The following is a 21,137-nucleotide window of genomic DNA, read 5'->3' on the forward strand; positions in this document are numbered from 1 at the left end:
TGGGGTACGAATTACGATATACCGGTACAATTCGCAGGTCTCGTCTCCAAAGGAACTGTTACCTACTTCTCTTACTCGCCGTCTAACTGACAACGGGCGGCATGAGTGACAAGTCATGGACTGAGGAATTTTTCTTTCAATGGCCCCGGTCAGATCAGATGAATGCAGTACATGAGGATAAGCAGAACTTTAGACCTTTTCTTCCGCAACGAAAATGGATGTTGGGAAGGTCAGTGGGTACCAATCTGCGCTCCAGCCAAGATCAGAATCAAGTCCTATGGCTTTCCATTCAGCACCAAGAGACATATCTACCCAAATACGTTGCTAAAGTAGTAAGTAGGTGAGAAACAGATTCTTTCGGGAGATAGCTGATAACAGATAAAGTTCTCTGAATACACCGAAAAGGATGCACAAATCCAGCTCCGACGCTTTCCATCCCGCATACCTAAGAAGGTTAAGGAGGTAAAAGATGAACTTGACCCGTATACCAATGAAGCTCGAGCATACCACTGCATTGAGATGTCGTGTACAAGCTCTGAAAGGATATATTATCCCGAGTTTCACGGTGTTATCACTGATCTTGGAAGATCAAGGTTCACTTACGGCTTTATTAATCCTCGGGCTATTGTCCTCGAACCCATCAGGCCAAAACTTGCCTCACGACGAATTCTAGCAGCTCACAGTGACGATACCTGTGGGATTTGGAATCGGCTGAATATTCTTGGACTCCTCAGTGGCTTTGAATTGGAATACTATCATAGTCTCTTCCATGACCGTATCCGCCGCCTTTTGGTATTACACAGACTCGGGATCACACATGGCGATGTACGAGATGATCATTTCAGGCTACCAGGGGATTTCCATGATACGGTCTTATATGACTTTTCCCATTCATATACGTTCTCTCCAGTCATGCCTTACTTGGTCAATTTTCGTCCACCACGCTCTTTGAAGAAAATCTCGGAAAATGAACAGGCCATGGTTGAGCAACAGATATTTGAACGGTAGGCAACACGAGGCAGTACCATTGACAGGAAGCTAAAGTTCAACCAGGGCCAAAAACCTAGACTTCCGTGATCATCTTGAAAAGACTACTGGGCTCAATCCAACAGCAGCTGTGGATGCGCTCTTCCAATCTCTCGAAGATGAATCATTGGACTTGATAATTCTGCGAGTACATTTCCGCCCTGACGGTTAGTTCCCCCCCGTTTCACTATCTATAGATATCAATTAATACCCCATAGCTTTTTCTATGCCTTCGGTGAATTCGGTTTTCCCTTTTCTTGAAGATATTCGCCCAAAGGATGATCAAACCTGGCATATTCGTAGAGGTCGGCTGTTGAAATCCTATGAAGCGGTTTGGATAAGCTCTACAACAAATGGTTCAGGCCAAACTGACATGAGCTTCGTTTCGGACTCTGACTATACCGAAAACAGTACGGGCGCAAAACGCAGATACCTACTCTGCTTAGTACCGAAGGAGTGGGGAGTCGAGGGTGTCCGCGGTCCACTCATGAGTATCTGTTCGTCCTTGCCGCGTGGTGCTCACGGCTGCATTAAGACCCGAATCGATTTGCAAAACCATGACTGATCATAACCCATGGTATGTTCTACCTCTGATTTGATATTTGCTCGAATACTCATCAGATGGATCGCCAGAGCGCAGTCGCGCTACTCATTTCCGACCGTCACGCTCGTGTCAGGTTGAGAGCCACGGGTAGCATGAGTTCCACATCGGCAGATAACGCTTTGCTTGTCCACAATGCTAACTCCTCGTTGTCAAATGTCCAAAACACCTGCTTGTATCCGCGCGTGTCTTTCATTGGGTAGAATACATGGGCATTCATTGGGACTTTATCGGTCTTCCATGGCTCCTATGACGTACTAGTTCATCCCAGACAAAGAGTTAAAAACACATAGAAACATTTCAAGGGGTCTCAAAACACATAACAATGTGATTCACTCGTCCAGCAGCTAGAAGCATTTTCTTTCAACTTCATAAGATGACCCAGTCATCAGTGGTCCATCCTTCCGAACGGAACGATTGGTGCCTGGGGCCTCATATTAGGGCTCGGCGAACTTCCTTTTTGGGAACCCCGAGAATAGTTCACTCAGACAGACCAAGGAGGAAGCCCAACAAAACCACAAACTAACACACGCTTGTTACTCTATTGAGAATGAGAAAAAAAGACAGACATGACCCAGTCCATTCCCTGCTCGCAATTATTCAGCGACCTGATTTCTAAGCTCTCGAAGGCTTAGTTATAGCTTGGGCACCCGTCTCGTCGCTTCGTCGCGCGTACTTATTGCCTCGATGCTGGGTCGATTGCAGTCGGTCTTCTGCAGTGTCTAGTCATTGAAATTTTAGATCACTACGATTTGCAATGTCGTCCACACCCTCATCCCTCGACAAGTCTCAGGAGGCAATCGATGACCACCGCCATCTCTCCGAACTGGAAGGAAAGGTCCCAGGAGAAGATTCAGCCGATGCGGCAGACCCAGATGCCTCGCCGCGACAGCTGCATAACCCTTTGGTGAGGTTTTCGAAGAGGTCATTAGAGTGCGCACATATACTGACAGCTTGCAGTGGTTCCTCGTCGTGATCAGTATCCTGTCGAGCATTTTCTTGTACTCCTTGGACAACACGGTGGTGGCCGACATTACTCCGGTAGGAACTATATACGGCGATGTGCAAGTTGGCTGGCTAATTGAGCTCTAGTCGGCAGTAAACAGATTTGGAGACGTCGTCAAACTTCCCTGGCTTTCTGTTGGGTACGATCCTAGACCATCTCGCCAGAATAAAAGCCCCAGTTAATCGGTTCCAACAGGTTCCTCCTCGGTGGAGCGGCAGTCGTGCTTCCATTCGGTAGGTTCTACGGTCTCTTCGACGCCAAATGGCTCTATATTATTTCATCTATCGTGTTCAACGGCGGCTCGGCACTTTGCGGCGCGGCGCCGAACATGGATTCTCTCATTGTCGGACGTGTCTTGGCTGGTATGGGAGGAAACGGCATGTACCTCGGAGTCATGACTCTACTGTCCGTCAACACCTCTGAGCGTGAGCGGCCGGGTTATTTGAGCTTTGTGTAGGTAAGCCCAGACAAAGACCAGACACCATGTTGCACCAGACTGACAGTTGCGTAGGGGCCTCGTTTGGGGGGTTGGGACCGTCTTGGGCCCCGTTGTTGGAGGCGCTTTCGTGGAATCGCCAGCGACATGGCGCTGGGCCTTTTATATCAATATCTGCGTGTCCGGCCTCTTTGCCCCAGTCTATCTTTTTCTCATCCCGTCTTTCAAGCCACGCAGCGGATCTAAGATGACCTCGCTGCTACGCGAATTCGACGTGTTAGGGACCATCCTCAGCATCGGAGCCATTATCACCCTCATCATGGCGGTCAACTTCGGCGGTGCCCTTTACCCGTGGAACAGCGGACCGACCATCGCGCTCTTTGTCGTGTCGGGCGTGCTTTTCATCTTATTTGGCGTCCAGCAGGGTCTGACCATCTTCACCAGCCTGGGGTCTCGCATTTTTCCCTGCCAATTCCTGCGCAACCTCAATGCGGTCTTCCTCTTTATCTGCGCGTCCGCTGTCAACACCGCCGCATTCATACCTATCTACTACGTGCCCTTATACTTCCAGTTTACCAGGGGCGACGACGCGATCAAGGCTGCTGTGCGCCTGTTGCCATTGATCTTCGTGCTCAGTGCCGCTATTCTCGCCAATGGGCATCTTATGTCCCGCTTCAGCTACTTCCAGCCGTGGTATATCTTCGGCAGTGTCCTGACTGTGATCGGTGGTGTCTTGCTCTGTGAGTTCCATTGGTTTCCTCTTATCGACTCACTCTATGTCCTAAGCCCTAACCCTGCACAGCTCGCATCCAACCCGATACTCCCGAAGCGAACATCTACGGCTATGAAATTCTTATCGGCATCGGCACCGGCTGCTTTGTCCAGGCCGGCTACGCTGTGATTCAAGCCGTCATCCCTCCCGCTGAGATGGCCTACGGAATCAGCTTCATGATGCTGGGTAGGTTAACTCCCAGCCGGGCAAGAAATAAGCCGAGCTGCGCTGACCAAGAAACAGGGCAACTAGGCGGCATTGCTTTTGGCCTGGCCATCGCGGGAGCCGTCTTCATCAACGACGCTGTATCCGGTCTTACTGCCTTGATCCCCCACGTCTCTCGCTTTGAACTGCAGCAGGCGATCTCCGGTACCAGCGGCACATACTTTCAGTCCCTGCCAGGAGAGCTGCGAGCCAGCTGCATTGGCGTGATTGTCGGTGCTTTGCAGAAGGTCTTCATCCCGGTGTATGTCGGGGCAGCTGTCAGCTTGGTGGTTTCGGTCTCTTTCACTGTGAGTGCTCCTCCTCGGTCAAATGCCGCGGCCTTGCTAACGCTCGACTATAGCAACGGAAGTTGTTTAAAGATGCGGTGGCCATCACAGCGTAGTGATCCGACTGTTTGTTGAAAGCTGTGCATTTCACGGGGAGAGAGGGAGAGATGGGCATTTTATTTATTTTTTATCTCTCGATCTCTATGATGGTCTTCTACGTAGCGATTGAAGGATAAACACTCGCATACCCAGGACGTCTCTTGGATATGGAGGGACGAGGGAGACGCAGTTCTGTTTGGGTCTGGACTAGATTGGTAATGCTCAATATGATGGTTTTCTTGACGTGGGATTCACATGTACCTCATCGTAGACCTCACTCTGATTTCCCTCTCCTGCCTTTCACAGCCCAAACCTACGACTATCTGCTGACTGGCCGAAACGTCGACATGGACGATCCTCAAACCATCAATGAAACTTCCTGCCATTCCGGTCCTGGTTCGGATCCGACACGCGCGTCCACGGTGTCCTCAAGGACACACAGTCTCTTTTTTGGGAGATCACCGAGAACGGCACCGTCAGTCTGGGTGAGATCTATCGGTCCCTTGGCGTTGATCGGGCGACTAGCGCAGCCACGACGCTCTTCCTCTTTCGGCTGTTTGAGCCTGCGACAGATTAGTAGGACCATATGCGCTGGATCGTGATGGCCATGAGTTAGGTCACCATTTGTGTTGACTACGCGATCATGTTGGAGGCTTTCAAGGACGTGCAGAGCCATTGTTTCAGGATGCAGGACAATGAGAGGGCTTTTACCCATGAGGAGGCGCAGGCTGTCATGACGTGGTACCGACAAGTCGTAGAGCTCATTGTGGAGGGGGAGACGCTGCGGTTGATGCTCTCATGATATAGTATAGTGTATTGATCTGTTGTTTAGTTTGACTTGTGTACTTTCCAAAGTGAAGGCAAATTTGAAATGGCTGGACGATGTATATTCAGACGTGATGATTTCCAGATATATATCACCGAAGAATTGACATTTATTACCACTCAAACCCCAGAACGCCATAACAATTTGATTCATAAGTAATTCTAGCTTCAATACGACAGCATGTATATATAATCTCTTGACATAGACTGGAATCCCTTTCTATCAAGAGACTCAATTCATCCTGGTCGAGTTTACCAGCAGAGATAAAAGCATCGGGTGCAAACAGAACAAACTCGACTATCGCGGTCAACAACCGCCGACGGTTTCCTCCAACCTTTTGACCTCCTCTTCTCTTCCATCCAGTTGCTTCACCACGGAATAAAGAACCATGGACGAGGACGAAGATGATTTTTATGATCCTGCGGACTCTGTGCCGGTAACGCAGTCCCAGAATGCCGGGCAAAATGCCCCGACCGATGCGCAGGCCAACGAGGGCGACGAGGAAGAAATAGAGGTCGAAGAGGACGATGTACTTTCCCCATTTCGGTCCTTTCTCAGTGGTGAGGGCTCTGGCTTATGTCTTCTTCTAGGATGATTTCAACATTATTACAGAGGCGCCGCCGGATGCGCCCCCAGTCGAGGTGTAAGCTCTGATGTTTCGTCCTTGGTTTGCGCGCATCGCGCCTACTAACAACCGCCTCTAGGTCGCACCCCCGTCATGCGAACTTACGAGAATCACAACGTCCGTCGGTCGATTCGACGCCCATCCCCAAGCAAGCCACCCCTTCCGTTACTACCCCGAAGGTCGACTCGGTGACCCCGGCGCCCGTCCAGGCCAGGACCCCGGCCGTAGCGCAGAAACCCGGCTCGGCCTACCCGCCGGTCCACGCGTCCACGATCGACGTCCATGCGAACCCCATCCATCCGAGTACCGGCAAACCGATCTTATTGACGGATATGGATACGGACTTCCCGGAGGATGATAAGCCGTGGCGACGGCCGGGGTCGGACATTTCGGATTACTTCAACTACGGCTTCGACGAGTTCACCTGGGCTAGCTACGTGTTGAAACAACAGGAGTTGCGGAAGGAGGTGGGAGACCAACGCAAACAGTTGGACGATATGCAGAGCTTCTTGACCATGGGACTGCCCCCGATGCCCGGTGGTCCTCAACCGGGGCCCGGCGGTCCTGGCCCCGGCAGCGGGCCACCGCCGATGCCGGGGATGCCTGGCATGCCCGATATGCCGCCCGACATGATGCAGGGTATGCTGACGGGGATGATGGCGCAGGGGATGGATCCCGCCTCCATGGACCCGATGACCTTCATGCAGCAAGCGCAGGCGATGATGGGCGGCCAGGGCGGCGGCGGCGGCGGACCACCCGGACAACCTGGATTTGGAGGACCGGGTGGTGGACAACCCCAAATGGGATTCGGAGGGGGTGGTGGATATGGGGGCGGGCGGGGACGCGGGAGACGGTGGTAGACGGGTTCTGTTCATCATTTGGTTGTAACTTCTATAATACCTATGGTACGAGCTTCGGGAAGGGACTGATATCATGGAGTTCAAAATGACATTCGATTGCTTGACTGGGGTTCTGCTGCGGTGTGGGTGAGTGATGTCAGCCGGAGAGACGGAGCTGGACGATCTTAATGAGCTGTGTAGGGCCATCATTCAGGATTGACCGCTGGGATTGAACCACCGTAGCTTTCACCATCAGCAGCAACATTCTAAGTCTTAAGATATGTAAGTGTGCGTGTAAATGGAAGTGTAATGTAGTGTAGATTGTAGAAGTACACCTAGACACAAGAGAGTTGATACCCTCGGCCGGAGCAGCCGGTCTTGGCATTCTGGAAATTTCTCCGGTCTTTCCCCAGCTCTTTCTTCTCTTCCGCCTTTTCTTCTCTTTCTCTCCACTTCAACCTCACCTTCATTCCTCCATCCTTCTATTCCCCAGTCTTTTTCCTCGACGTCCTTGAGCTTAGTCCTCAGTTAATCACTCTTATACTCAAAATGGTATGTCATTGTGATACTTACGTTCATGGGAGCTCCCATTGAACTTTTTCGCGCTCTTCCCAGGAGCTCCCATCCCGGTCTCGCGCTTTGCGATGACACAAGCATTCCCAGTTAAGTTCAATCGCTGACTTATTCTCCCAATCGTTATAGTCTTTCCTCCGCAACGTCAAGAACCTCGCTCCCCTCCTGGACCGCGTCCTGGTCCAGCGCGTCAAGCCCGAGACCAAGACTGCCTCCGGCATCTTCCTGCCCGAGAGCAGCGTCAAGGAGCAGAACGAGGCCAAGGTCCTCGCCGTTGGCCCCGGTGCCATCAAGGCTGATGGTCAACGTCTGCCCATGGGTGTTGCCGTTGGTGATCTCGTCCTGATTCCTCAGGTATGTTTTGATGCCTTTTTTTCTCTCCGGGATAGCCTCATTTGGCTACCCGACGCATCGGGAATGAAGTTGCTAATAGTTTCTGTAGTTCGGTGGCAGCTCCATCAAGGTCGGCGAGGAGGAGTACACTCTCTTCCGTGACTCTGAGTATGTTTTCTTCTCTTTTTGATCTTTTCCCGTTGTATTCCTGTTGCTAACACCGTCTAGGATCCTGGCCAAGCTCAGGGAATAAATATATTCCATTAGCTCGTATGATATTCTGCCTTCTCTCCACCAGGCCTGAACTATCGCCGCCTCGAAGACCTGTATAATACCATACAGACAGTGACACTCAGTCCTGTCCTCCCAAACCAACAATACAAAAAAACCACAAAACGCATAAAAACAAATCCACTGCGAGATTCGCGACGAATTGTTTGGACTATCGTCGACATACGCGCGTCTTTCTCCTTGGCCTAATGTTTGCTTTCCTCGCATCTGTGTCTACATAAAGCGTGAAACGATCTGTGATTCTCTTTTGCATATTCTTTGATGTATTTTTAATCCGAGCTTCTACCGCATCACGGTATATGTGATGGAGGTAGTAATTGGACATGATAATCTCCCCTCTGAGACCGCCCAAAAGCTATCCGCATGTTTATCAACCTCGACAGGGTGATAAAAATAGTATAATTTCGTATCTCAAGCCTGACTATCCCCGAAATTCAACGCCCAGTCACACTGCCAGTCCTTCCCCAGTATTCCATCCATCCGTTCAAAGACCCTCTCGCCTATCAATTCATTAAAGACCCGTTGATTCTGTTCTGGCATCTCCAATAACCCTGAGAGCCCCCCTCCCCCTCCAGTACCGGCACTCCCCTCCAACGAACCCAACACGGCCCTCGCAGCGTAAGGATTCAATCCAACGCGACGTAGAAAAACCTCCCAACACGTCTCTTCCACGCTGTCCAGACCCTGATGGCCCTCCGGGAACGCAATGGCGTGTCTCTTCGCGAGAGCTAGTACCCAGCGTGCAACGGTTTCCGTCCCCGATGGGATAATCAACGGCTGCACCGTGACGTGCGGGGCAAGGGACGCGCAAAAGGCTGCTAGGGATGCCAGGTTGGATAGTATTTGCTCGTCGGCTGTCCATTGCTGGTGGTTGCGGTTGGGGTTTGTATTTTGTGCGGGTGGGGGTGTGGTGTGGGTTATGAGGATGTAGATGTGTTCGTAGCGCGGTGCGAGGAGGAAGATTTGTTCGCGGAGTGGGGAGTTGATAGTTTCTTTGATGCTGTTGCTGTTGTTGCTACTGCTGGTGATGTGAGGGTGCAGTCTGTGGCCTGGGAGGTATCGCTGGGTTGTGGCTTGCGAGGTGGTGAGGATTATGCTAGTTGTTGGTGAAATGATGATGTCTGCTTCTTTTGGGGGAATGGGTTGGTTTGTCTGAGTGGGTGCGGGCTTCGGTGTTTGTTCGATGTTGTTGTTGTAGTCTCTGTAGATGATGACGGGGCGTTCTTCTGCCCTTTCGAGACTTTGGACTAGTTGGAGGTGGCTCTTGAGGAGTGCGGTTGAGAGGAAGAGGATGGGTGGTGCGTGATGATGGCTGCTACATTGGGGGACTTGCGTTGTGAGTTGACTTGAGATGGTAATGTGGTGATCATGGGATGGTTTCTGGGGGACGGGCGTGTTCTCAGGGACGGGGTCCTTCTGAACGTGTGAGATATCGCTGGACTTATTCGAGAAGTATGCGCTTTTCGCTATGTGGCGTTTAGCCCTGCTCCTTGTTTCCATGAACGTGGACAATGAGCCCAGGGTTGTAAATGAAGATGTAGTAGGTTTTTGAGTAGATAGAGCACGTTCTCGTTGCAATTTTGGTCTCTTCGTGCGGTCGCCTTGGATGTCGCGTCTCCGTTTCAACTGCGAAGTCCCAGTATGTTCGGTGGCTGTGACTGTTGTATTTGTGATCTGGCTCGGGCTCGCCTCTCGCTGGGGTTCTGAGATCGGATTCGGATTATTTACGGGGTGGAATGGAAATGCGACGTCATGCTGCCCACTGTTGTTGGCCATGGTGCTTACTTCTTGCGACCCAGGGCATGGTGTGTTATTACGAGAAACGAGGTTGATTATCATTGTCTCGGAATGCTCTTGGCTTCCCATGGCCTGAGATTTGTGATCGTCTTGTCCATCATGCTCATCATCCGATGTACAGGACAGAGAAAGACCGACTGACACCGAACGCTTCGCAGGGGAACTTTCTTCGCAGGGGGCTGTTTGACCATCCTCACCTGCATTGTGGTATTGTGAGTTATGTGGTTTTCTGCTAGATGAGCCACTCAGTGATGGTTGCGGACTTTCTACCCTGGTCTCAGTTTCAGGAGCCTTTGATACAGAGCTGTCTGCCTTATCGGACACAGAAATGAAGGACCACTGAGGCTCTGGCGATAGACCTCCAAACTGGAAAGCATTTGCTGTGGATATGACGAGAGGAGTGTATATTGGTTTCGCAGGCTCTCCCTGTCACGTAGTCGTTTTAGTATAGTACCGTAAGGGTCCATGGTGTCCAGCAGCTTACCTCAACCTTCACAGTATCCCATAGCTCATGTAGATCCTGGGGAGAAAGGCCTGCCGAGCCCGTGCTCTTTTGAATCAGTCTAAGTGACTCCTTGGAACAATGAAGCTTTTCGTTCTTGACTTTCGTCATCACTATATCTCTGCTGGCTCGTAGGCCGTCTGGGAGATCGCCTTCACCGAGTCGGAGAACATATTCGTTCGACGGGTCCAAATCACGCCCAGGATTTGGTAATGGCTGCTTGGGACGAGTCGGAGTTCCCGTGCCGGCACTGAGAAGCGGTCTTTTTAGTATGAGGTTGTCGTTCAAGGTGAACGCGGGTAGGTAGTCGTCCCAGTCGACCTCTAAGTCTTTTGTACTTGTGCCTTGGATGGCAGATGAGAGTAGCCGTGCGCAGTCCTTTTGTACACTGAGTTTCTCATCGCGAATTTCCCGGTTGATGGATGCTTGTGCTGTGAGAATGTCTTGTGTGAGTCGAGAGAGAGTCTCTGGTTGTGGGGAGGACTCTTTTTGGAGAGATTTCGTGCGCTTCATCGAGAGAGTGTGGAAGGAGAGTGGTTTGTGGACTGCTAGTGGCATGAAACCGGGCGTAGTCTAATTGATATTTATTGGAGTCCTCCATTGCGATGTAGCTGGATGAGATTTCGGAGCAGTGAGAGATGGGGAGGTCAAGATCACATCTCTTCGACTAGGTGGCCTGCACGTGTTCTGCTTATAATTCCTTCACAGGGGCACAATTTTATATCGACAAGATTATGCTATCGTTCTTGATATCGTGTTTACCCTAAAATACTTCAAGTATAAAAGCTCCACGAAAGAGTTCATTATAGTCGTATCACCATTACTGTATATCCAAATATGCGCAGACACCAGTGTCTACACCACACTTCAGAAAGCATATTTACATCATGGACCTAGTTTTATCCCGTCTAGTCATTATAGTTTGATTGACGAGAACCGTCTTTGTTGACGCTCAGCAGGTTATACCGAGAAATGTGCTCCTCTTCCTGCGAGGTGCCGTCTTCCTTCAGAACAGGACGCTCTGCATGGCAGGCGACACGAACGGCGTGACGACGGTGTGGAGCAAATCCATATGAAGCAGAATGTGTCTGTATCATCTTTTGTCAGCTACATATCCCTGCAAGCAAAAGTACAGAAGGATTAGATAGATGATCACATACTGTAGTTCGATTATCCCAGATCGCTACGTCGCCCTTCCCCCACTGGAAGCGGGCATGCAGCTCTTGCGTCGTGGCGATGACTTCAGTCAAGTATCGCAGGATAACATCGCTTTCAGTCTTAGGAATCCCCACGATCTTGGTCACGAAGCCTGGGTTGAAGAAGAGGCTGTTCCAGCCAGTGACCGGGTTAGTCCGAATAAGAGGATGCTCTGTGGTGACGGGTTCGCGGCGGACGGTGCGGCCAATGGCGCGCGAATCAGACGCTTGCATCTCAGCAGAATGGAGCGCTGTCAACCCTTTCAGGTAGGTCTGCATGTGGGGGGAGAGGGCGTCGTAGGCTGCATATTGTGATGCCCAAAGTGTGTCACCGCCTCCCCCACGCAGTGGGCCCGTCAGGAGTTTCAGTGATGTGTAGGATGGTGGTTGTATTTCGTATGTCACCTGTGGAGGAGTGATTAGTTCAGTGAAGTGGGTCTGAGTGACAGGTTGATTCACTTACGTCTGAGTGCCACAGGAAGCTGGGCGTGAACATGGCTCGTTGATCACCGGAATTGTCCCCAGTGAATACAACATGCACGTCTTCGAGTCCGCCCTTTCTCGGTACCGCTGTGGTGGCATGCTGCGTCTGGTTAGACAATTCCCACTACTAGTAATGTCTAATTTGAGTCTAACGTACCTTGTGCAATCTTCCCATATGCTTTCCCAGCTCCCGTTGTGCTTCGATGTCAAAATCACCTTGATCTCGAAAGAAAACCACTCCCCGGACAGCCACCAGCCGAGCCAGATCATCTTTCTGGGCCTCGGTCAGCTTCGCTAGGTTAACGCCATGAATCTCTGTCCCGATCTTGGGGTTGTAGTCAAAAATATCGGTGGCGTCTCGGAGAAGATTGCGGAATTGGGGGTCTCCGGAAATGCCTCGATCCACATAGCTGGTTTCCTCTAGAGGCTTCCAATGTAAATCTGGGAATGAGGGCAGGAGGTCATCATAGGCGTAGTTATCATGACGCTCGACAGCAGTGCGGCCTGGCTCGTACTGGAATTTGTTGCTCTTGGAGCTGTCGTTCTTCAAGATGACCCGGGTCGCCGAGTCGGCTTGAGTGAGGACTGGGGCCTCGAGGGAGGGTGCCATATTTGATCCAGTCAATTGAAAGGGATCAGATAATACCAAGGTGATTATACAAAATACAAAGGGGTGGATTTGGACGAATGCCTTCGGAGACAATGGGCCATTGTTCCCCGGGATGTCTCTTGCTTTATATCCGCTCAGACAGTACGATGAGTTTCAGAGTAGTGCCAGTCATATCAGTAGACCGTTGTGATTGTAAAGCCAACACATTTGCCTACAGCGAACTCGGAAGTCCACGGAGATGGCACCATCGCTGAGGCAAATCACCCAAGCTGGAGCAATATGTCATGCTGAAAACGGAGTGAGACCCGCGGGTGAGAACTGGATGAAATCACGTCATCTCAGAAAGAATTGAAAATGGCTCAGCTCGAGCTGGGGTCAGGGTTAGTTAGCTCCTGGCGAATCGTTGATGGTCGATTCACGTTTTAATTGCTAGAACTGAGGGGGGTAGAGAACGGTGAACCGGTAGCGTAGATACTTATGCAGGTCCACTACCAGCGTACGTCCATGATCTACATATATGGGGTCTGGAAAAAGCAAAAAGATGTAGACAGACCACCTTCAATGATCCAGCCGATCAAGGACGCATTGCGGGTCGATCTGAGCCAAGAGTGACCAGGGTTGAACCTGGGGTCGAGTGGATTAGATGAGATGAGGTGCGATCACGCAATGGATGACTGACCGTATACTGATGCAACACGTTACCTTGAAGATCCTCCTATTTATACTAGAATAGATATCATGGGTACTAACTAGGTAGCAAAATAGAAATAGTAAAAAAAAAAAAAAAAAAGAAAAAACCCAGGTTCATTAGAAGAATGCAAAACGCCAGACCCAATCATGCTAGACGACAGAAGGGTAAATGTACAGTAACAAACACCAGGCATTCCATCATGCCAATTATTCGTACTTTTATGTCCCGCTCTATGCCGGAAGTCGACTGTCGCCGATCGGGGGCCCTAGAACAACCTCCTGCACCTGCTCGGACACCCCTCCCAACCGGGAGGCAACGCCCAGGATGCCCATCTCCACGTCTTGCAGGACCACGGCCAGATCGTTCAGCATAGATTTCGGGGTACCAGCCGCCGTGCCGTCGCGGCTGCGTGATGAGACAAACTCGAGGATCTGGCGCTCGAGGGTCGACTCCACCCCATGCAGGTGGTTTTCGATCTCCTTCAGAGTCCGCGTGTACCGGTCCAGGACCGAGCCCATCTCATCTGTGCGCTGGGAGAAGTAATCCACCAGATTGACGGGGACCCCGTTGATGGTGTTCGCCGTCGAGGGGTCGCTCTCCACGTCGTCGGGCAGCGCCAGGGTATTCTTCCGCGTCGACCGCATAGACTGTTGCGTGGCCAGTTTCTGGTCCTGCGCGGACCACCACCCGGAGGCGCCGGAGGATTGGTACTGCAGGGGCAGTTTCAGGGTATCGATGGCGCGGAATGCGACCTGGGCTTCCGCGGCGTCTCGCGAGACGAGACTGCGCAGCTGATCGATGTCGCTGGCGTCGTTCTCCAGCGCGTGCTGCATCGTCTCCAGCTTGCTCTGGACAAAATCCACGTCGTTGGGGATCGATTCCCCTTGTTCCGCGATGGAAGGGAGCATGTTGGAGACCTCATTGCACATCCGCATTTGAAGCAAGACGATATCGTCGAATTTTTCTACCTCCGACCGGATCTCATCGGCGCAACTTTCGAATTTGGTGGTGGGGAGCAAGTTGGTGACATCGACCTTGACTCCGGGAACCACGGTCGGCCCGGCGGCAGGTTGTTGTGTCGGCTGTTGTGTGGTGGTGTTCTGGTTTCCGAAGAGAGAGAGGGTGGGTTTTTGAGCCTGCTGCTGTTGCTGCTGGGGCTGTTGCTGCTGCGTATTTCCACTAAGGGAGCGAAAATTAGACCGGGATTGTTCTTCGCACAATGCAACAAGATGATCATCACTCACAAGAGTCCTCCGCCAGTAGTCGTAGATCCACCGAGGCCGCCAAACAGTGGCTTGGACTGTGTCTGGGTCGCGGTGTTACCGCCGCCAAAAAGTCCACCACCCGTCGTCCCCGTCGCCGCGGTATTATTCCCTGCGCCCGCGGTACCCCCAAAGAGACCTCCGGCCTGAGGTTGTGAGGTGGTCGTGGTCGTCGAACCTCCGAATAGACCTCCACCGGCAGGCTTCTGCTGCTGCCCACCCAGCCCGGAGAACATGTTGGACCCCGTAGACTGAGGCTGCTGCTGTGTATTACCGGCGCCCCCGAAAAGACCGCCCGCTGGTTTCGCCTGGGTGTTCGAGTTTCCGAAGAGACTTGGTGCGCCTGTGGTTCCCGATGCGGCTGTCGAAGCAGGAGTCTGTGTATTGGTCCCACCACTAATCGCAATCACGAAAGATATGGTCAGTTTGTGTTGCAAAATTATGCAGTAGCAATCTGCAGCAAGGGGGAACTTACAACAAGGAGTTGGCGGAGTTGGTATTAATCGCCAACCCCGAAGGCTTTGCGGAAAACATGACGAGGAATGTGAGGGATGAGAGACCGGACAGGAATGGAGGGAGGTATCACAGCACTCGTCAAAGACACCCTAATCTTACTCGCTGAGGTCAGTGTGCAGGAGAAAGAATAAACAAATACAATCAGTGAAATCTCCGTATCAACCTGCAAACATCCTCATCATCAACACCAAATCCACAGCGGAGATGAAGTTGTTTCCCTGTTGCTTCTCTACACTAGTCCTTAATGGGGCTGGTTTCTCCGCCTCCGAGATGCCCTCGCGGTAAACGCGCTAACCAGCGCTAACCGGCAAAACCCTAAGTCCCGTGACCAGACGGCGGATATACAACTGGAACCTTCTTTGAACCTCATCTGTATCAGAATTCCGCCTCGATCTTCTTGCCCCGTGTAATTTGCTTGTTATCTACTGGAAAGGGGGAGCTGTGACGGCTACAGGTGAAGCTAGTGCTCGGCGACGATTGCATAAGCGATTGAGCTTGGTTCCAGGGTGTGAATGTGATCTCAGCAAACTGTGTAGTCAACGGCTGTTCATTCATAGTTCTTTCCCGCATTCCCTTCCTTTCCACTAGGGCCTGAAATCTTTTCATTCTCTTTCCATCCTCTGTATATTCACACCTCACTGAGCTCTTGTTGGCTTCCCACACCGAAGCTTCTGGACACCTGGACCCGTGACGACGTGTATCCTTTCGCGGTGGTAGTGGTCATCTACTACTTCTCAGTGCAAGGATCACGTCCGAGATATTGGGAGAATCTCTCACTTTGCCCGCTCAGGTCAAAGGTAAATCCTCACGGTTCGACCTTGACTTACCTTCTGCGAGAACCCATCTCGAGGGACTAGGAGAAGCCATGACTGAGGACCAGCTGTCCAACCCTATTCCCATATGTGTGGCCTCAACGGGGAGTGGCCATACGGGAGGAAGGGAGAGCAAAGAGTTTCGGTCATCCAGTCAAGGCCCACAGGAGTTACCAAAGCCCGTGGGCACGGTAAATGAAAGCCAACCTGCCCTAAATTACGTCAAGGACGTGTCGTGGTAAGTTAACGTTACTGTCTTCAGCTTTTTGTACGATTATCGGTCAGCTAAGCCCCTTATCAAATAGGTCTCCAGATGGCACATGCCTGTTGACAGACTCTGCAGACCATCATATTAGGACATACATACTGTGAGCACCATGCCCCTGTTTTTGTCCTTCGCAACTGACAGCATCTGTATAGACCCCCAGATCTCTTAGAGGATAGACCATCACCTCATCAGCTGTCTCCATATTCAGTGGTCCCCTCAGCGGAGCCAACCTATGCCACAGCGATCTACCCTTATTTCTCCCTCCAGGAGCCATCCACGACGTTGTTTCTCTCGACGGTGCGGGATCACCCCATCCGTCTCACGTCGGCTCTGGTGCCGACAACGGTGGCCACATATTCCCTGGTCAACCCGACCACGGAGGCTTTCATCACCCCCCACTCTATTGAGTATCCGTCGACGCTGAGCGGGACGCAGTTCATCACCGGCTCCGACAGTCTGATCTGTCTGTTTGATGTTTCTCGTCCTGGCAACGATGGACCGGTTTCCTGGATGCCGACCATTCCCAGCAAGCGGAAAAAAGCTGTTGGGGGAGGTGTGGGAATGAAAGGGATCGTGTCCGCTCTGGCGGTCAACCCAACCGGAGGTGGTGTCCTCGCCGCGGGCACCTTCTCCCGGCACATCGGGCTCTATGATTCGAACGGGTCAGGTCAGTCCCTGGGCACCTTTAGCATTGCGAAGACCGAGGCCGATCCCCACATCGGCGGTCGCGGAGTCACGCAGTTGCTGTGGAGTCCTTGCGGTCGGTATCTGTACATTGCCGAGCGGAAGAGCGACGGGGTCTTGATATACGATATCCGAGTCACAGGGCAGATGCTAGGATGGCTGGAAGGCCGTCAGACCCTTACGAACCAACGCATGAAGATGGACATCGTGCCCACTCACCAGGGAGAGTCGCATGAAGTCTGGGCCGGAGGGACGGACGGATATATGAGAGTGTGGCGGGATCCCACCCATACAGCTGGCGCTCAGAAGCCTCAATGGGCGTGGCAGGTTCACGATGGTCAGTGCCCTCCTATCGAGCGGGGGATAACTATTGTCTTTTGTACTAACTATGGACCAGACGCTGTCGGCAGTACCGTAATGCATCCGATGGGGACGGTTGCTGCTACGGGATCAGGGCAACGACACACTGATTTTGATGATGACAAGCCAATGCGAAATGATAATACTGTCAAAGTGTGGTCTATGCCATTCCTTGATGGCGGTGCCGAAAATGATTGAGGTATCGTATACTCCATGCATCCATCCCGGTTGCCACGTGCCCGATCTGCACGGCCCGTCCCGTTATCTCCGAGCCTCAGTGGGGAGTATGAAGTTACAAGTTTTCTTTCCACCAAGAGCCCGATTCTTGGGCCCCAAACCAGCCACCTGTCCTCAAGTCCCATCACTGGGTACTCTGGTCAAGTTGGCTTACGGCGGATGGGAGCTCTGACGACATTTCCCCCCAGCTGCACCCTCCATGCAGACTGATCTGGTGGCTGGACATCCCCATTGTTCATGCGTCGACCGCTATTGATTGGCCGAACAACAATACAGTGGGGCGATGGCCATTCAAATTGTGATACCTGGATTGTCCGTGATGGGGGGGCTGGGCCTGCCGATATCTTCATCGGGATACCGATGACCGGCCCAGCTGCCTGATCCAGGAACCCGGTGATTGGCACGGGGGCGAGTGAATGCAAGTTGGCTCGGGCCGGGGCCTTGATTCGGGGCTCATCTGCCCCGGGGGTTTGATGGAACCATGGAACCACTGAAGCAAACAATGTGAATCGAACTATGACTTTCCTATTTAGGCAGCACTCAACTTTACGGCAGTTTTGTTGGTCAAGTTACGGATGGTCTGGGAGTGTCTGCCTCTGACCATGAAATACACCCAATTCCTTCGCAAACAACGACATAGCAAGACCAACTGCTACTGAACTTGCGAAGTCATGAACCTCCATGTTCTGGGCTTCACACCACAGTGCATCCAGAGAGATCATGTGTTCTGTTGTATAAATAACCCTTCTAACTGTGACTTTCTCTTCATCTCTTTCTTTCTCTTCTCTACATATCTCTCCGTCCCACTCATTCACAATCTTCATTCTCCATGATCATTTCCTCATCATCGTGCATCCCCCACGTCCATTCCACTTGTTCCTTCATTGAAAGGCATCATTGTGCATCCTCAACATCCACTCCACTTGTTCCACCATTGAAAGGCATCACTTTCCATCTCACAAACAGTCCTTTGTCATATCTTTATCTACAATAAAGCTCAAAAGCCGTGTTCAAGTCCAAGTTCCCGGGGTTGGCAGTCGAGATGGCTTCATCCGGTGACGATTTGAGCGAGCTTGACCAGTTTGGACTTTACCAACTGGCTGAGCAAGAGATAGATAAGGATCTATCTCCCGATACTTGGGGACCTGGCAACTCGTTCAATGCAGATATGTGAGTTTCCACCATACCCTGCTGTCTTGTGAGCTAGAAACTAACAGGAGTATAGCGACTGGGCTGGTCTGCAGAATCTCCTCCCTCCCGACGTCTCGCCTGAGAACCTGTTCCAGAATTACTTTGATGAGTTTGAGGCGGCTCCCACCGTTGAGGACGCTTTGGCTGTGCCGTTTCCTGGCCAGATGATGTCTGCATCGCAGGACATCCCGGGTGTGCAAATTCCTCCGCAGTATCCTCCGCAGGCAGTCCAACAGTTTCCCCAGTACTATCCTCAACAGGCTGTTCAGCAGTATCCGCAGCAGTATCTTCAGCAGTACCCTCAGCCGTACCATCAACAGTACCATCAACAATACCCTCAGCAGTACCCTCAGCAGGCTATTCAGCAGCATCCTCAGCATCCTCAGCCGGCTCAGCAGGTTTCTCGGCAGGTTCCTCAGCGGGTCTCTCAGCCAACACCTCGCCTAGATCATCAACTCATCTCTTCTCAGGGTTACAATCACGTCTCTACTCCCACCCACCCCCAGACTCCTCCCAACCCACACATGGGAGCGAACGACCAGGCGATTCCTGCTCATCAGCTTCCACAGAACAACCAGGACCAGATTTCTCCTTCATCTCAGAATAATGTCATGGTCAACACTCAAGCGTCGCAGGGCAGCGTGGATGCACCCGATCAGATCACACCACGGTCTCAAACGTCCGCTAACGACCATCCGGGGTCTACAATGCATGCGAAGCCCGACAATGCGGAAGAAAACGCTGGCGTGTAAGTGTCCATATTTTTTTCCTTCTCCCAATCCGCCCTTTTCATTAACGTGTCGCCCAGGAATATCACCCCCCATAGCGAGAGTACTCAGGTCACCGCAGTGAATAGGAATGAGATGAGATGCCGCCGTGCTAGTGACTTCCCCCATCCACAACAGACGGACGACGTCTTCTCCGAAATATCGCAGTCGCCAGTTCTCCAGTATGAGGTTCATGGCGACCACTCGGACAAACGCCTGGCGTTCCACCCTCCAGTGCCAGCGGTGGGTCGTCCTGCAATGGGTTCCATGAAAACGGAGGGAGGACTCGTGGTCGGCCCTTGTCAGATTCCTAACTTCGTGCCTGACATTGAAGAGCTGTTGGACCCGGAAAACTCGGGTGCGGATACCCAAACCATTTACCAGAATTCCAGAGAGGCTCTTGAGGCTATGTGCGTCGTACACCCCGAGCTTCAAACCCTGCGCGATCGCACGATCCCGACCACCGATCAGCAGAAGCGCGCGATTGTGAAGGCCCTGCTCAACGCGATGAAGAGCCTCGTGTATGCAGAAGACAGCCAGGCCATGAAAAGACCATTTGTACAGGGCAAGTACTCTGATGCTCGGCTCGAGGCGGCATGCTGGACTTTGTTGGTAAGTTCCAAACACCCCTTCACCACCCTGCCACCGTGGCCATGACCCCTCACTGACATAACCCTAGGATCTTACTCTGCTCCGTCATCGACAGGGACCTCTGCTTGGTGGTGTTACCGATAAGTACCGAGGCGGCGAGGCGATCGGAACGTTTGGCCAAAGGATCTCATTGATTATGACTGGTCTAGAAGTCAACAAGACCATCGTCAAGCATGTCCTGGATCCCAACTACACCGCTTCCTTGGTCGATGATCCAGTGGGATCCATGAAACGCATTGTGTCCAACAAACAACTCAACCGCCGCAAAGGCGAGTACATGACCCTCGGGAAGGAGCTGCTTCAGAACGAGCAGGCGAACAGCCATGACAAGAAGAACAGCCGAAGGGGAAACCAGAGTATCCCAATCAGAACGACTCCTACCCCCCTTCAGACGTCCCCTGCCCCGACTCAAACGTCCGGCGTCATGACCAGAAGCCAAGCTCGTCGTATTGGCTCACAACGCGGTCAAATCTCATCACGCGCGCCTAACATGGCAACCCACGCTCCTACCGTGCACCGCTATCCTGCAAACCACCCCATGACTCCTGCTACTCACGCACCAACTGAGACCCAGGCGATGCCAAATGGTGGCTACAGGGCGCCTGCCCAGCATGCCGCCTACCATCCTCTGGGTGGCTTGCCAGTGAACACTCAACCGGCGCCTCATGCTCGTGCTCCAATGGTCCAGAACAATTTGATCAACGGCAATGGCGACATGGTGAGCCAGGAAACGAGGTCTCCGAGTCCGCTCTTTGTCGGACCTGTTGGTTATGGCTGCGCGACCGCCGTGGCCTCGCTGTCCGCTCGTACTCACAGCCGTACTCCGAGCACCCCCCACAGTGTTCGTGGTCATAAACGCCAGGCCTCTGATGCGGGCTTTGGCAGCGGTTCCAGCTCCGATAAGAGAAGGTGCTAGGATGACATTGACTGGCTGTTGGTCGGCAATTACGATCGACATTATGCCATGCGGTCTTGATCCTACGAGGTTCTGTTTTTCCTTTGAACAAATATGTTTCTTTCTTTGTTTCGTTTTCGTGTCTTCTATTGTTACCCTTTCACTGCTTTGGCGGTTTGGCAAGGAATGTCAGGGTGTAGCTCCTTTGAGCCCCCACTGGTTGGTGCGTTGTCCCACCCTTGTTGAATCAGTGCGACACTCTCGATATGTGTTTCCTTTGTCCTTGGTCTTTTCACA

At 52.0% G+C, this 21,137-nt stretch overlaps 8 protein-coding genes across 8 annotated transcripts; 5 read left to right on the top strand and 3 right to left on the bottom strand.

Annotated features, from left to right (window-relative positions):
* Positions 1 to 214: 214 nt before the first annotated feature.
* On the top strand, positions 215 to 1,860 carry P168DRAFT_305673 (uncharacterized protein; the record flags this gene model as incomplete). Its single annotated transcript, XM_024838952.1, has 6 exons — positions 215 to 229; positions 294 to 332; positions 385 to 1,004; positions 1,054 to 1,193; positions 1,245 to 1,603; positions 1,660 to 1,860. The coding sequence occupies 5 exons, from the start codon at positions 215 to 217 to the stop codon at positions 1,589 to 1,591; spliced, it is 1,161 nt and encodes a 386-aa protein (XP_024691986.1). The 3' UTR covers positions 1,592 to 1,603; positions 1,660 to 1,860.
* A 524-nt stretch (positions 1,861 to 2,384) lies between these two features.
* Positions 2,385 to 4,495, top strand: P168DRAFT_271516 (MFS general substrate transporter; the record flags this gene model as incomplete). Its single annotated transcript, XM_024835272.1, has 8 exons — positions 2,385 to 2,534; positions 2,588 to 2,668; positions 2,720 to 2,772; positions 2,829 to 3,086; positions 3,145 to 3,809; positions 3,872 to 4,027; positions 4,085 to 4,353; positions 4,407 to 4,495. The coding sequence occupies 8 exons, from the start codon at positions 2,385 to 2,387 to the stop codon at positions 4,446 to 4,448; spliced, it is 1,674 nt and encodes a 557-aa protein (XP_024691987.1). The 3' UTR covers positions 4,449 to 4,495.
* Positions 4,496 to 5,618: 1,123 nt separating this feature from the next.
* Positions 5,619 to 8,268, top strand: P168DRAFT_305675 (Cpn10-domain-containing protein). The gene is made up of 8 exons (XM_024838953.1): positions 5,619 to 5,786; positions 5,848 to 5,900; positions 5,962 to 6,701; positions 6,965 to 7,003; positions 7,215 to 7,273; positions 7,424 to 7,648; positions 7,737 to 7,795; positions 7,856 to 8,268. The coding sequence occupies exons 1-8, from the start codon at positions 5,646 to 5,648 to the stop codon at positions 7,878 to 7,880; spliced, it is 1,341 nt and encodes a 446-aa protein (XP_024691988.1). The 5' UTR covers positions 5,619 to 5,645; the 3' UTR covers positions 7,881 to 8,268.
* Positions 8,269 to 8,308: 40 nt separating this feature from the next.
* P168DRAFT_346034 (uncharacterized protein) lies at positions 8,309 to 10,730 on the bottom strand (the record flags this gene model as incomplete). The annotated part of the gene is made up of 2 exons (XM_024841871.1): positions 8,309 to 10,141; positions 10,200 to 10,730. 2 exons carry the CDS (start codon positions 10,728 to 10,730, stop codon positions 8,330 to 8,332), a joined length of 2,343 nt encoding a protein of 780 aa, XP_024691989.1. The 3' UTR covers positions 8,309 to 8,329.
* A 295-nt stretch (positions 10,731 to 11,025) lies between these two features.
* Positions 11,026 to 12,802, bottom strand: P168DRAFT_255686 (TauD/TfdA dioxygenase family protein). Its single transcript, XM_024834477.1, has 4 exons — positions 12,054 to 12,802; positions 11,877 to 11,996; positions 11,378 to 11,818; positions 11,026 to 11,305 (listed from the first exon to the last, which is right to left on the bottom strand). The coding sequence occupies exons 1-4, from the start codon at positions 12,504 to 12,506 to the stop codon at positions 11,126 to 11,128; spliced, it is 1,194 nt and encodes a 397-aa protein (XP_024691990.1). The 5' UTR covers positions 12,507 to 12,802; the 3' UTR covers positions 11,026 to 11,125.
* A 488-nt stretch (positions 12,803 to 13,290) lies between these two features.
* P168DRAFT_255690 (nucleoporin FG repeat-containing protein) lies at positions 13,291 to 15,130 on the bottom strand. The gene is made up of 3 exons (XM_024834478.1): positions 14,935 to 15,130; positions 14,442 to 14,855; positions 13,291 to 14,376 (listed from the first exon to the last, which is right to left on the bottom strand). Exons 1-3 carry the CDS (start codon positions 14,991 to 14,993, stop codon positions 13,428 to 13,430), a joined length of 1,422 nt encoding a protein of 473 aa, XP_024691991.1. The 5' UTR covers positions 14,994 to 15,130; the 3' UTR covers positions 13,291 to 13,427.
* Positions 15,131 to 15,765: 635 nt separating this feature from the next.
* On the top strand, positions 15,766 to 17,519 carry P168DRAFT_255694 (uncharacterized protein). Its single transcript, XM_024834479.1, has 4 exons — positions 15,766 to 16,025; positions 16,093 to 16,155; positions 16,208 to 17,076; positions 17,137 to 17,519. Exons 1-4 carry the CDS (start codon positions 15,841 to 15,843, stop codon positions 17,295 to 17,297), a joined length of 1,278 nt encoding a protein of 425 aa, XP_024691992.1. The 5' UTR covers positions 15,766 to 15,840; the 3' UTR covers positions 17,298 to 17,519.
* An 859-nt stretch (positions 17,520 to 18,378) lies between these two features.
* P168DRAFT_283141 (uncharacterized protein) lies at positions 18,379 to 20,861 on the top strand (the record flags this gene model as incomplete). The annotated part of the gene is made up of 4 exons (XM_024836027.1): positions 18,379 to 18,506; positions 18,562 to 19,275; positions 19,336 to 19,906; positions 19,974 to 20,861. The coding sequence occupies 4 exons, from the start codon at positions 18,379 to 18,381 to the stop codon at positions 20,859 to 20,861; spliced, it is 2,301 nt and encodes a 766-aa protein (XP_024691993.1).
* Between the last annotated feature and the right edge of the window lie 276 nt (positions 20,862 to 21,137).

Source organism: Aspergillus campestris, assembly GCF_002847485.1.
Source record: "Aspergillus campestris IBT 28561 chromosome Unknown P168scaffold_8, whole genome shotgun sequence".
NCBI lineage: Eukaryota > Fungi > Ascomycota > Eurotiomycetes > Eurotiales > Aspergillaceae > Aspergillus > Aspergillus campestris.